Raw genomic sequence first — 14,708 nt, 5'->3', positions numbered from 1 at the left:
TCTTTGAACCAACACTGGAAAAAGTAAGTGGGCTCAGGGTTAGGGGGCTAGATAAAAAAGGAAGAATGAAGACTTTCTTTTGAGAACAGCACTGAAGGGCCCTAGCTCTTGAGCTTGAGTTTGTACTGACCATGAAAAAGGCCCAAACCTCCCTAGTGTGTTATAATTCAGCACAAGCTGTAAAAATCGCAGGGACAGATGTGGGTTTGAATACTGGCTTTGCCATCTACTTATTATCTGTGTGACCTGAATCAGATTCCTGACCTCTCCAGTGGGAACCTCAATCACCTCACTGTGAGTCACTGTAAGCATCTGATGAGGCAGAGCAAACCAGAATGCCACCTCGGTGCCTGGCAGGGCTAGATGCTCCCTAAGTGTTCGTTCCTTGCCTTCTCTGCCTCCAACATAAGAGCAAGGAGTGTCCTAAGTATTCTGACTAGTGGATTTCCACTTACTTGATCCCCAAATCCATTCTTCTCATTGCCTATAAATGAACAGTTTTACTATTTCCCTAAAGTTTATTCTCACTCTTTCCTGAACTGCCCATATTCTAGGGCTGGCATATGCTGTAGCATGCAAAGCAAATCAGATACTCTTGATTTAAAACAAAACTCTCTTGTTTCAAGGTCTCTCTGTTGCTGACCCACCTCATTTCTGTCCCACTGACTTGCTTCACCTACAGTATCTGCTTGCTGCCTGACTCCTACCCTGTGATAACTCTTTGTTTATATGTATATTTGTTTATACGTATACCTCATGTTTGGTCTAATTTCATACCTGCACCTATTTCTTTAAAACGTTTTACAAAATAGGTAACACCATGCACATGATATAAAAATAATTCAAAGAGTACAAAAGGGTAGGCAGTTAAAACTAAGTTCCTTTTCTAAGCCTCCCACCTCTACGCATATTGCTTGCCTGAGCAACCACTAATAATTTTTAGGATATCCTCCCAGACACATTCTATTCATTTACAAGCATCTATCTATAGCTACCCACTTGTTTGTCTTTACATAAATAGTGGGTTACTATATACTAAGTTCTGAGCATTACTTTCTTTCACTAATATATTTTGGATATCATTTTTTTAAAAACATAGAAATTGCCTCATTTTTAAATTGCGTTGTAAACTGCTCCATTTCATGGATGCATCAAATTCTTATTGAAATAATTTAGATTGTTTAGTATAACAATTTAGATTATTATATAACAATTTAGTAGGTGTTCAGCAAAGTTGCTGAAAACAATGCTGAAATTATATTTATTTATATATTATATACATACCAAATATATATAACATGTATATAAATACATATATAATTATTTTTGTATGTTCCTCAGTTTTGTGCATATGAATGCACACTCAGAAGAGAAATTCCTAGAAGTTAAATTACTGGATCAAGATATTTGTACACTTAAATTTTTGACTGATTTTGATAAGACACTCTACAGACTACCAATTTACACTCTCACCTGGAGTGTGTAAGAATTCCAACTCCTGACACTTGTCGGCTCTTCCAGGGCCTGGGAGCCAATGGAAGGTGTTCCTGTTCAGGCCAGAGAGGCAGGAGGGAGCCCATCGGAGGCACCTCCCCAGGCACTGCTGCCCTTGCTGACTACCCAACCCTCTGGCTGCCCATGTCATGAGTGACACCACAGTGCCAATGCCCCCAGGCCAACAGTGACTCCACGGTGGGCTATGTGTTGGGGCTTTTCTTCGTTATCACCCTAGTTAGGGTGGTAGTGGCTGTGGTAATGTGTGCTCAGAAGAAAAAGCAGGTTGACTGGCTTCACCATCACTTGCTCCCCATGTACAGCTGCAACCATGCTGAGGAGCTACATGAGGCTGAGCAGAGCTATTCCCTGATGAAGAAGACCCCAGGGTGGCACATGGCTGGCAGAATAGCTACCAGCACAAGCAGATGGCTTTGCTGGATGCCAAGACATGATCTGACCCCTTGCCCTCATCTTCAGAGCCACGGGGTCCTGGGATGTCCAGGGCCCTGTGGCTTGCTCTTTCCCCCTCCTTCTTGCACTCATGCAGCTCCCCTCTGCTGGGTACTGGGTTTCCTTTCTTCCTCCCATCCACCCCCAGAAGCTCCCATTTTCTAAGTCCCTATATAGCAGCAAGCCCCCAGCATCACCTCCCCACTAGGCCTTCATCCTCTGTGGGCTGAGCCTACCCACTCCCAGACGCTAATGGGTTTTTCCTTTTGGGGTGGAAGGGTGGCTGGGAGATAGAGCTTTGCCCTTTCTGCAGGCACTACCTTTCTCCTAGCCCCTCCTGACTTGGCTTTAGAGTTGTTTCCACGGTGACAGGCCCGATGTATATATAGCATTTAGTGTACACACACACACACACACACACACACACACACACACACACACACACACACATCTTGTAAATAAAATGTTTTGTGGTTAAAAAATAATTCCAGTTTCCTCATAACCTGGCCAGCACAGTGTACTACTAAACCTCTTAACCCTTGCCAAGATAACAAGTGAAAAATATTTCATTGTTTTAAACTGTAATTATTTTACATATGTGAGGTTGACCATCACTTCACATGCTTTTCAAAAAAGATAAATGAATCTCCTTTTCTGTGAACTGTATTCAAATCCCCTATCCATTACATTGTTAGTCTTTTCCTTATTGATTTGTAGGAGCTCTTTGTATATTGAGGAAATCTGCTCTTTGTCTCATGTGTTTCAAGTATATTTTTGCAGTTTACATTTTTCTTTTAACTCCTTTTTTTTTTGCAATTTAAAAATGTTTAGTTTTATGCTGTCAAATATATTAATATTTTTATTTCTGTCTCCTGGGTTTTCTGTCTCCTAGTTACAAAGTCTAACCCTTCTCTGGGATTTTTCCTATGTTTTCTTCTAGTGATTCACAGTTCCATTTTTTTGTTGTAGTTGTTTAAACTTTTTACCTGTTTGGATTTTTTCCTCCCAATCCTTCTCCTATCTTTTGTCTCCAACCAGTTTTCCCCAGGTCTCGCAATCATAACTTCCTGTCCTTACTCTTTTACCCACTATGAAAAGCCCACAGTTTATGAAAATGTATTTAATATTATTTGTAATTTTAGCCCTTCTGTTGTTTAGCAGGTAGGACTCCCCAACCCCCACCAACAAGGAAAGGAAAAACCCATTAGCGTCTGGGAATGGGTAGGCTCAGCCCACAGAGGATGAAGGCCTAGTGGGGAGGTGATGCTGGGGGCTTGCTGTCTTGTCAAGACAGAAAGCAAAAAAAACCAATGCAGGGGTTAACAAATCATCAGATATCCACCACAGGGTTGAGTAAATGGCCTGCAGATAGCAAATGACGTGCTTCCTGAGCATCCAGCTAGGTTCTGGGAGGAGACACATTTGAGAAGATTTTTCATCTCACAGAATTTTGTCTATAGTTATGGAGACAAAAATAACGACAAACTTTGGGACAGGATATAAGGAGTTAGGAGAAAGAACATATTCAGGTGGACTGGAGAAATGGAAAAGGTTTATAAAGAGGTAATTCCAACTGGGCTGTGAAACAAAATTTAGGTAGACAAAGTTGATAAAGAAGGGTATTTTGAGAAGGAGCACTAGATGTGGGAAGGAATTAGTCTGGCTCGTCCAGGGACCTGGGGAGACCAGCTTGGGAAGATTAGAGAACGTGCTGAGCAGGTAGGAACAAGAGCGAGGCAAGCCAGGCTTTCAGGAGATGGAATGCATGGTGCAAACTGGTACTTCTTGGTGTGACAATGCACTGTCTACTCCCACATGGCCTCATAGAGGCATTGCACGCACCCTGAACGTTTTTCTGTCAGTGGAACCATATAGAACTACAAAGGGAAGTTTTTGGGAAACTGGTTTGACTTTCAGGTTTGATGGGGAGCCTAGTTTCCATAAGTTAATATATATTTTTTAATTTCTAAATGAATAGAGGAAAGGCTGGCAATCCTTAGAGCCTTGCCAGGCTGAAGTGTTCTGTATTTTCTCTTATCTAGCATAGGCTAGCAACCTTGCTGGCCTCCTAGGACACTTCAGGGACCTCTCTGACTTTTCCCATAAATATGAGGCTCTGGGCCAAGTCTGATGTAGTCAACAAGCTAATGGAAGGCTCCCTCAAATGCTGCAGCTTCTGATTCCAGGAAACAGAGAGGATCTGGGGCCACAAAGGAGTCCATCTACGGCTTTTCCTTCGAGACTCACTCAGAGAGAAATGTCTGGCCTGGAGCCCACTGTTCATGGCTCCACCCTTGAGGACAGCCACAGCCACATAACATCCCCGTCTGGAGTCAGAGTTGGGCTTCACTCCGAACTGGCTTCTAAGTCAGGAAAATATTTTTTTTCTCTTTCTTTTTCCTCTCACTATTACTTGGTGTTTGTTCTGACTTGGAAATGGTACACTGTGAGTTCAGGGTGAGCCAGAGGTTTGTTCTCAGTCTGTCAAGCCACTTTGATGATGGGAATAAAATCCTGGGGAGGAGCAAGCCAGCTGGACAGGAAACCAAGCCACAGGGTTTTGGTGGGCTTGGGGACTTTTTTTCTACCCCCAAGTGGAAAAATCCTGGCATGGGGCATGGTATAATGAAGATTTAGTGTTTGAAAAAAATCAGAAGTGGTCAGGGTCTAACAGATGGGTTGAAAAACAGCATATTAGTGGCTTTAGAAGGAGTAGCAAGAATCAGGTACCATGAGGACTAAGTTTACATATATAAAATTAAACGAAGGGCTTGTTAAGTTGCTTTCTTCCATTCTTTTTATCATTTGTCCCTTGACAAATATCTGCCCAAGAACCTGATTAATATGTTTCTGCTTGGGAAATCTCTGAACTTCATTAAACCTCCTGCCCTCTCTCCTGGAAGGTTGGGGAGACAGGAGGCAGAGAGAGGAGGGCTTCCCAGACACGTCCACAATGGCTCCAGTGTCTAGAGGACAGCAGGAGCTCTTGGGAAATCTGTGATAAATTATTCACTTTTCCTGTCCCTTCCGGAATCACAGTAGCTGCAGAGATTTTTTAACTGAGGCCCATTCATTCAGAAAACATTTACTAGGAGGATACTGAGAGCCAGGGATAGTGCCAGGGATTGGAAATATGAAGATGAAATGATTCAATGACACAGTCAGTGCCCTCAAGGAACTTAAGAGTCCTGAATAATGTTTTTTTCAAACTGTAGGTGATGACCCATTTTATTGGTTATGAAATCAACTAGTGGGTGGTGACCAGCATAACAGAAAGAAAGTAAGGGAGGGAGGGAAGTAAGCAGGGAAGGAGGGAGGAAGGAAGGGAAGGAGGGGAAAGGAGAAAGGAAGGAGGACTATATAATCAGAGTGGAACAAAGTAGTAAAGGTAAGCGTTGTTTCCTTAACTTGTTTCTATAAGGTCCTTGCCCAGAATGAATCTGTAATAAATTATCTCTGATACAAGATGTGAATAATTTATGCAATACAGTAATTTTATATAAAAATATTGATTGACTTGTTCTAACTCCTTTTTCTTTTCCAGGTACTAACCACCCCCTACATTATACTGAATGGTATCAACAGGGTTATGTGTGGTATCCAAAATGATGGTGGATATGTTGAAAGCAAACATTCCTGAAATTAAATATGTGAAATCTTAAGTAAATTCCCTCTGTTGCATTTTTTTAGACTGTTTCATATCTTCTATACACATTATTAAAATTTCAAACTATGTAAGCTTTCACAGGTGTGTGTGTGTGAAACACACTGGTGAAATGTATTTCTTGCTCTGGGTGGCTGTCAAGACAACTTGAAAGCCACTAATGCAGTGGGAGAAACACACAGCCAGTCATACTAGAGAATGGTGGGTGCCCCCAAAGAGGGGGCTGACAGAGTGAAAATGAAGGATTGTGGAAGTGGGAAGTAGTTGGTCTGCCTGGGTGTGTTAGGCAGTCACTGGGCAGAGCTGCAGAATGCAGAATACAGACCATGGACAGAGCGACCTCCGCAGAGGAAGCAGCATGTTCAAAGACTAGGGCACACGACAAGTTCAGAGAGTAAGAAATGCAAAAGGGGACCTGGGAGGAGATAGCAAGAAATGACAGAAGGCTGGTGACATGCCCCCAATGGGAGACTTAGGGGTGACCTTTAACAGCCACAGAGGCTCCACGGAGCCAGTAGTGGAGTTAATGAAGCAATATACTGGGTCTACCACCAGGCCCAAAATAGGCTGGAAAGAAGAATGCCAAAAAAAAGAGAGAGGGTGGGGAGGAAGGGAAGAGAAGACAGGGAGAAGTGGGGGCAGGGGAGAAGAGAATAAGGAGAGAGAGCAAGCAGTAGCAGACAGAGAGGGGAAAATAGTCTAGAACATGCTCCCACATCCTGCCATGATCCTCACTTGACCATGTCAAACCACACCATGTTCTTTATTTAAAACTCATTTCAAAGCCTGTCCTCCAGGAAACCTTCCCTGTCTAACCGTTGGAAAGCAGCCTCCCAGGACAATCTAAATGGCTGATTTGACAGGTTATTTTAGTGACTTTCATTTGGTCTCCCAGAGAGGCCATCTTTGTAGTCCTAGGCAGTTCACAGGCTCTACCATGCTAGCTGTCCCCGGACTAGAGCTGCCTCTCCTTACATTTGGCTGTAAAAGGAAGAGCTGCTGCAGTTAGAAACCAGGAGGTACTTCTTTGATGCAGGCCACATGAAGTCCTGTTCATGTGGAAGTGTAAATTAAATAAAAGAACCTCTCTTTTCCTTCTGATTTCCATTTTTACCACAGGCCCCAGCCAGGCAACCATCATATGGCCTTCCTGGAGAAACAATAGGGGATTTGTTTAAATCAAGATGCCAAACGGTCATGAATTGCAGAATATGTATTTTTAAACAAGTTACTTTCCCCCACTGTAACATCCAGAATTGAGATCTGTGCTTGGGGCCAGCTGGCAGCAGCATGCAAGGGCCTGGCTGGTACCCAGGCCTGCTCGTTTACCTTGCCCTCCCCGAGGGGGATGTGACAGCAGAGGTGCATTTTTACGGTATGCTCCCACTGCCATCCAAGCCTTTCTTGGTCTAAAGCTTTCCTAGTGTTTATACTCACACCCACACGTACAATCTGCCCCGACGCCCTCCTACTTGGATTTTCCTTGTAAAGTGAAGCCATCTTCCTGCCCTGCTCTGGTGGTTGACCAATTCACAGAGAATTCTTACTGAGTTGCAATGCATTTAAAGCAAGAGGCCATGAGCTGTGAGTCTGTCCTGAAAAGGGACCAAAATGTCCCAGCCATGCACTAAAGAGCACAGGGGGCTCCCCTGGGAAAAGCAGCTTTTGTTTCTGGGGGATGTGAAAACAGAGGGCCTTAGCCACTTTACCAGGGTGCTGTGCAGGCACCAGGCAAGCCCCAGGCAGCCTGCAGATGGCACAGGGGCACCTCTTCTGTCAGGACAGAAGCCACAGCCTCTTCTGCTTCCCTGGGAATGCCACTGCCCCAGAGGAAGCCCGCACCCTCAGTGGCAAGGCTTTGCCTTTTCCCTCCACTAAGGCTCACCTGCTTTTTCAGAGGACCCCCAGGGAGAGTCCTATACCCCCAGAAGACCTCATATTTTTCTGTCTTTCTATTAGGCATCTTTTTCTTATTAATGTACTAATACTTAAGTTATGTGCAGAGAATGAGGAAAAAGAGACCCTGTGTGGGGCTTGGGATTTATTCAAAGCCTGGGGAAACTGTTTTAGAGGGTGCATGTTTTTTATTCCTTTTATGAGTGATGCATGTTGCCCCACTCTGTGACTTGTTTAAAAGTAAAGTTTAATACGCTGCCAGAGAAATTGTTGGTTAATAACTTAATAAGTTATATGCTTAGAATTATGGGGGAAAAATAGTATCTAAGAAAACTTTTATTGTACAGTTTGTGGCTGGGAGGATATATAGCTTCAGTTATTATATAAAATGCTAACAGAGTCCCCTTTCTTTTCAAACCTTACTTTCTCCCCAGGATTATAAAAAAGAATAAGTAAGTGTGGTGAATGCTAGAAGCTGCGTGAGAAGTCTGTATGTAGATTGCAAGGTGAGAATTTCCAACAGCACAGCCAACAGAACTGTGCTAATGTGAACCTGGCGAAGCACACACTTGGAAATTTGCTCTGGCCATAACAGTAATAATGATAATAATAGCAACTGCATTTTATTACAAGTTTTATTTTCAAAAAACATTCCTATTTTATCTTTATAAAACTCTTAGGAAGGAAGAAAAATAGGCATTATTACTCCCATTTTTACAAACCAACAAAGTAGCTCATATAGCTCAAGTGACCTACTCCAGATGAGGGCAAAAACCAAGAACAGAATCAAGGTTTCCAGACAAACTGAATCGATGTGTCCTAGACACAATCAGATGAAAAGTGAGATTCTGTGCCAAACATCAGAGCACCTCGCTTTGCAGCTCCATGCTCTAGCGGCGTGTGCTGGTGGCCAGTCCGCAGAAGAGCAAGGCTCCAAGAACAGCTGTTTCTGTGAGGGCCAACACAGAGGCCTATTTTCAACATGGCTGATTATGTTGACAAAGACTTAATTATCAAACAATAGATATCTCCTACATTTGCAAAGCTCTTTTATACTTTCACACCCATCATCTCCAAGTCCTTCCCTGCCCTCATCTATTCACACTATCATTTTACAGATAAAAAATGAGGCCCAAAGACGTTGTGGGCCACATGTCATTGGTTAGTAGCAAGGCAGGGACCAGAACCCAGACTGCTAACCTCAGGTGTATTTGGCTTCTCTTCAACTTCAGCAAGGTACATACATAGGAGAGCAGCTTTTCCATTCACCAAGTGCCTCTTGAAGCAGCCCTTCCTATTCCTATTGTCATCCAGGCACACAGGGCCTTCAGGCTGGTGAGGGCCCCTTGTTCCTGAAGTTGTGTGGGAAGGTGTTCTTTCCAGAGGCCTGCAGGCCCCTCCAATTCAGCTGGGAAGCCTGGGCTTCAGTGGCAACTGAGGGGGTCAAAGGATGGTGAGGCTTTGGAGCATTTCTCTCTAAGCTGCTCCCTCAGTCCATTCATGAAATACCAGCCCATGTGCCCCAAAAGCTCTCTCAGAGGCAACCTGAGGCCTGACCATACAGGACAAATGCACCAGGGCTGAGCCAGGCCAGTATGAGGGCTCAGAAATAGGAGGCCAAGTGACACCTAAAGAGGCGCTCCTGTCAGGGCTGAACATTGCTTGAAAACCTGTCCTTGAGGTTACTAACTTTGATTGAAGGTACTATCTCCAAAAGATCACTACTGAAAAACAGTTGTATGATCCAAGAAAATAAACTTATTTACATATTAGAGCTTAGTAACATGTTAGCATGATTCGTTGGTCAGATCAAGTGGCAGTTAGCCAGCTGAGATTAGATTTCTGAGGAAAGGGAGACCTAGAATAGCTAAGATTTGATGGCAAGAAGGTCTAGAGCATGGAGCCCTGCCCGATGATGGCAGTTCCTGAGACAGGGCTTTAGGCAGCCCAAGGGCATGGGTTTGCAGTATTTTCTGTACGGCTGATCAGGCTGCAGCAGAAGGAAGAAGTGGGTCAAGAGGCAAAAAGTAAATTTGCTATTTACATCCCTGGTCATCTTCAGAGCCAGCCACATCTGTCAAGTAGGAAGTAATCACCTGCCCCCTTGTGTCTACTTTCTTATCTACAAATACTGGTTTGGATTAGGTCTCTGTTTTGAAATAGCGGGTCAGGGTGCTCCTCTTAGTCCCTTTTGGTGGTGCCTGATGGATGAGAGGCCATGTGGGGGGCCTCCAGGTCCCCAACCCAGCTTGTACCATATTTGCCATCTCTACTATCTTCAACATCTTGAGCTTCCACTTAAACTTCTGTTTGAAGGAAGGATTCCATGGGATTAGATGACCTCTAAGTTCTCTTTCCTGCTATAAATTCTGTTTCTATGGTCCTCTTAGCAATGTTGAGAAGACAACAGCCATGTAGTCTAAAATGCACACAAGCAGCATCTCTATTCCCACTCGTAGCTGCCCAGGCAGGCAAGAGGAGCTTCCAGGTGACGGACATAGAGCTCGTGGACTGCTCCTAGGGAGCTTCTGTTAACCACCAGGAAGAGCTGGAAACTTTGTTCATCACTGGAAGAGGCTAGGAAGATTTAATATGCCCCTCAGTGTATCTCATGTGTATGGAGATAGCAGCCTATTTACCAATGTGAGCCTGAGCTGACTTGCTCTCAACTCTTGGATCAAATTCAAATTCCTTTGGCTGACATTTAAGGCCTGCCACAAACGGCCTCTTATCAAATCTTGTACTGCTCTCCAAAACACACCAAGTTTTCTTCAGCTCTACCCTTTCACTGGCCCACAGTGTATCACATGTGTTCTTACAGTTCGCCATTGTACATTGTCCACCATCTTGACATGTTGTCTTCCCAACACCTTCGGTGTTTCCGAATCACACCCATGCTCTCAGATCCATCTCAAATACCTAACTCCCCTAGAAAGCTTTCCCTGACCATCCCAGTCCATATTCTGTTCTTTTCTACTATATGTACTACAGAATTAGAACTCCTCTATGAATGTTACTGTTGGTTGCTTCACATGGACAAATTCTCCTTTCAACTAGATTGAACCATAACTAAACTCTGACAATAAAGACTCCATTAGATATGCCTAAAATGGTTCCCACAATGCTGAGCAACATACTAAGATTCTTTCCTTTGTTCTTGGGCAATGAGACATTCACAATTACTTAGTAACATAGGCTCTATACCATTATAACCTCATTTCCGATGGAAGAATATAAACCTTATCTAACAGTTCAATCTCACCTAACCTTTAAAGACTTCTCCCTCCTCTTGGAAGACTTCTTTGACATCCTGATCTCTACAAGCTAGTTCCTATAACACACCTTCACCTCATTCTAGCCTTTACCAAATTCTTACTTGTTTAACAGTTAATTAAATCCAAACCCTCCTTATTCACTTGGTTTCTGAAACAGGAACAATATCATTATCTATATTACCCACTATGCCTCGTACATTGCTTTGTACTGTTTGTGAATCTGAATTGGCTTGAATTCACTGGGAATGGCTCATTGAGAGCAAGCAAGGTGTTGATTATCCAAAAGATGGAACATATTGCGTGTTAAAAAAAATAGCCCACTATACTAGAGTTTCACACAGCATTATGAAAATGTGTTGTATTCCTTAAAGCCTTCACTCATTGCCAGGCTGGGCAATGACAGCATCGCCCAGGCCTTCCAACAGTAATACCACAATATGGTTTTAGGTTCTGCCACAAGTAGAGCAAGACAGGTATTTCTGAGTCCTTTATCAAATCAGTTATTATCTCCAGGTTTGGTTTGCAGATTTCTATATTTAAAAAGTAGAAAGCATTAGAAGGTGGGGGTTGAATTTTGACATACGGTTGCATAAAAGAATTAGTTGCATTTCTCAATGCAATATGAAGAAGCTTTGATCTTGTGCAACTTGCTCAAAAGCTCAGTTTAATGTACTGATCATTTCTGACTGCTTTTATCTAACTTGTTTCCATACACTCAGCCTCTCAACAAGATACACTTCAAATATTCTCCAGCTTTACTTCTTCTCAAACAGCTTATTCCTTCCAGACTTGACATATATTTTTAAAAGGAGTAAGACAATGTTTTGCACCTTGTCCATTGGTTTGGGTTGCAATGTGCTATCTTACTTTTTCTCTCTGTTTTTAAAAAATACAAACAGGATCTCATCCTGAGATATCATGACCTTAAACATTCCTGAGAAGTCTGAAAGGGAAGGGAAAAAATGTCAACAAGTTTGGGTGTAAATACACCAAATTCATTTCTCTCATCATTCAAATATGTGTGAGGCTCAAGCAGACTTCAAATAAATTAAAGAGGGTCCTAATGAGAATCTTCCTCCCCAATAAAATCTGGAAGTTGAAAGAAAAGCAATTTGAAAAGGGAGGGAAAAAGGAAGTACTGGGAAAACTTTCGCTTTGAGAAAAAGAAACAGTGCAGAACAAACAACCAAAAGCAAAACACAATGACCAGCAATGCCTGGAAACTTGCTGTGTAACTCATCATCCCTGTTAAGACTTGCTTCCCTTAAAGTTTTGGCAAGGACCACAAATGACAGCCTTTAAATGCCACATGATCATTGGAATATTTTAACAATCCTTTTTGCCTGGATTCATTTCAATGGCATGGCAGAGACAGCAACCTGCAGCTGGGGCGAAGGGCTGAGGCCTCTCTTTATTTCCAGTAGTTGCGAAAGAAGGATCTCTTCCGTGGGAAGGAGACCCAGTCCAGGAGGCATGAGGGATTTGGGATGGGCTAAGGGACAGTGGGAAGATGGAATAAGACCTAAACCTCAGTTTTTCTGCCTGGGAAGTGTAATCTTTTGTGTGAATAAATTTGGTGGTTAGAAAATAAATGCTGTCTTCAGCTGTAAAGTAAAACAGAATCCTCAACCAGAACTTTTGCAGCTGGCTACAGACCCCCTGGGGCCAAACTGGGATTGCTACACAAAAGCAAGCCCTAGCTTTGTCTCTACAAGCATATTTTCCTTACACATTAAATGCACAGGCCTTCAAGAAGCATACCACCCAGCTTAGTGGAGACCAGTAAGAAAGAGAGAAAATGGGGAGAAAAGATGAGAGTCTGGATAAGGGGGTGGACAGGGAAGGAGATGCAGAAGTGACTGGAAGTACTGACAGGAAGCTGTATAGGGAAGTGGATGGATCATACACCTATTAATTTTGCAAATAAGAATTAACTTGGGTAACAAGTCATTAGGTCTAGCAAAAAGAGGAGTTCTTCAAAAAATAATAGCTCCCTCTATCATCTCTTTCCCCATCAGCACTGTTTCACTTAAAATTTTATTTCCCAAGGCTGCTTTCCTAGTAACCTTGGGAACTGTTCTTGTATTCCTGAGAGCCTGTTTTTCTCACCAGAATATGAGACTGTTGTTTTTTCAAAATGATAAATATTCACTGCAGGCCAACAAAGCACTGGTCCTGCCCCAGGCACTGAGGCCACTGGGATGGCTGCCCAGACAAGGCAATGAGGACTACCCGTAGAGAGCACTGGGGCCATGCAGCCCCTCAGTCAGGTCAGCCCAGGCGGATGGTGAGAATTCTGGGCTGACCCTTTCGGTAGCCTCAGTGCTCCCCTGTGGCTCCAAGCTCCAGTCATAAGCCCTTGAGTATGAGGGCGTGAGGTGGGAGTATTTCAAAGGGCAGTGGCCTGGACGACCACAGTAGCTGGTTCTCTGGCTCTTGGTCCTCAAAATACGTACTGTGTCCTGGAACTAGTAGCGTCAGAATTGCCTGGGAGCTTGCCAGAAATGCAGGATCACAGGCTCCACCCCAGATCTACTGAAAGAGAGTCTTTATTTTAAGGCGATCCCCAGGTGATTCACGTGCACATTAAAGCCTGAGAAGCATTGTTCGAGATAATGCTTAAGTTTCTGCCATTCAAAGCCTTGAGGTAAAAACACAGTCTGAACAGATGGAGGCAATGTGGTCCAATAGACAGAGCCTGACGAGGAACAGGGAGCTACGTCTTCAACAAATGTTAATTGTTGTCAGAAAGGTTGTTAAAACCCCATGCCGGGCTGTACTTTCCCATATGCATGGGGATGGTAGTGGACTACAAGAAACTTCATGATTCTTTTCAGTTCTAAAGTTCTAAGTCTATGATTCTATTTGACAAGACTGTCTTGTTGCCCTTTGTACACTGAGTAGTGGTTTTAATAAATAGTTGCAGCATTCGATATAGCCTGGCAAACAGCAGAGCTCAATAAATATTTGTTGAATAAAGTGATACAGGTGTTGTCTATTATATTTAATCCCTACCTCAAAAACTGAAATTGTGCCATGAGTTTCAAGGACAACTGACCACCCCAAAGTATCAGTTTTAAGTGGCACCTTTAAGGGCAACTGACATAACTTAAAATATTTTGCTAAGATAGCCTTTAAGTAACCAGCCTCAGAAATTCACTCATATATGAAACTACACAATGGGGTGGCTCCTCACACCAGTACACATCTGTGGAAATAAAGTTTTAATGGTTTTATCTCCTGGATAGTAGGGTAGAGGGACAGTCATTACATTTTTCTAGAACGAATCTTTGGTCTCAGAAGAAAAATACAAGTGCCTCTAGCATGACTGCTACTTTACTCAATGGTCATCCTTTACCCTCCTTTCAAGGAGATGGTAGAAACGAGAACTCAGTAGTTCTCAATCTGATTGCATTTTAGAATCTCCTGGAGAGTTTTAAAACTACCAGTACTTGAGCCACACCTTAAGCCAAAAAAAAATCAGAAATTCTAGAGGTGGGACCTTTTAAACCTTTCCAGAAGATTCTAACATGCAGCCATACTCATTAGGAACTACTGCCTAGACTGAAAACTCACCAACAGCCAATCTGCTTCTTAATAAATGCCAATACCAAGAGTTACAACCTCCTTATTCTGTGGGAGCTTGGCAGGTAACTTAATTGGAGAAGTGGCTGGGAGGGGAGAGTGGTGAAGTCCAGAGAGCAGGCTCTATTAAGAGAAGATGGCCAACACTAGCTCTGGCCCACTGCAGCCCCCTGAGATGTTGGGCCTGCTGTTGCCAGATCTTGTTTTTCAAAAGAAGCTGAAATCCTGATTTACTGTGAAATTTCCTGATTTTGAATTGCTGGCAACTAACTTAAAATATGTACGCATGTATGTATGTATGTATATTAAAGATATAAACATATATATTTAAACCCTGCTCA

The 14,708-nt window shown here is 43.0% G+C and overlaps 1 protein-coding gene and 1 pseudogene across 9 annotated transcripts in view; one reads left to right on the top strand and one right to left on the bottom strand.

Annotated features, from left to right (window-relative positions):
• The window catches only part of THADA (THADA armadillo repeat containing), a 319,658-nt gene that overhangs the window by 77,215 nt on the left and 227,735 nt on the right, over nt 1-14,708 (bottom strand). The window contains exon 31 of one of the 9 annotated variants that reach the window (XM_036990826.2): nt 8,181-8,456. The exons of the other annotated variants lie outside the window; for them this stretch is intronic. Coding sequence (XP_036846721.1) covers nt 8,327-8,456 — 130 coding nt within the window. The 3' untranslated portion in view covers nt 8,181-8,326. Of the gene's footprint in view, nt 1-8,180; nt 8,457-14,708 lie in introns of those variants that run through there. 9 annotated transcript variants of the gene reach the window in all.
• Nucleotides 1,339-5,735, top strand: LOC140843645 (small integral membrane protein 29-like; annotated as a pseudogene).

The sequence above is a fragment of the Manis javanica genome, chromosome 1, assembly GCF_040802235.1.
Source record: "Manis javanica isolate MJ-LG chromosome 1, MJ_LKY, whole genome shotgun sequence".
In the NCBI taxonomy this organism is placed as follows: Eukaryota; Metazoa; Chordata; class Mammalia; order Pholidota; family Manidae; genus Manis; species Manis javanica.
The sequence above is the reverse complement of the archived record's forward strand: the minus strand, read 5'-3'. Positions and strand labels throughout refer to the sequence as shown.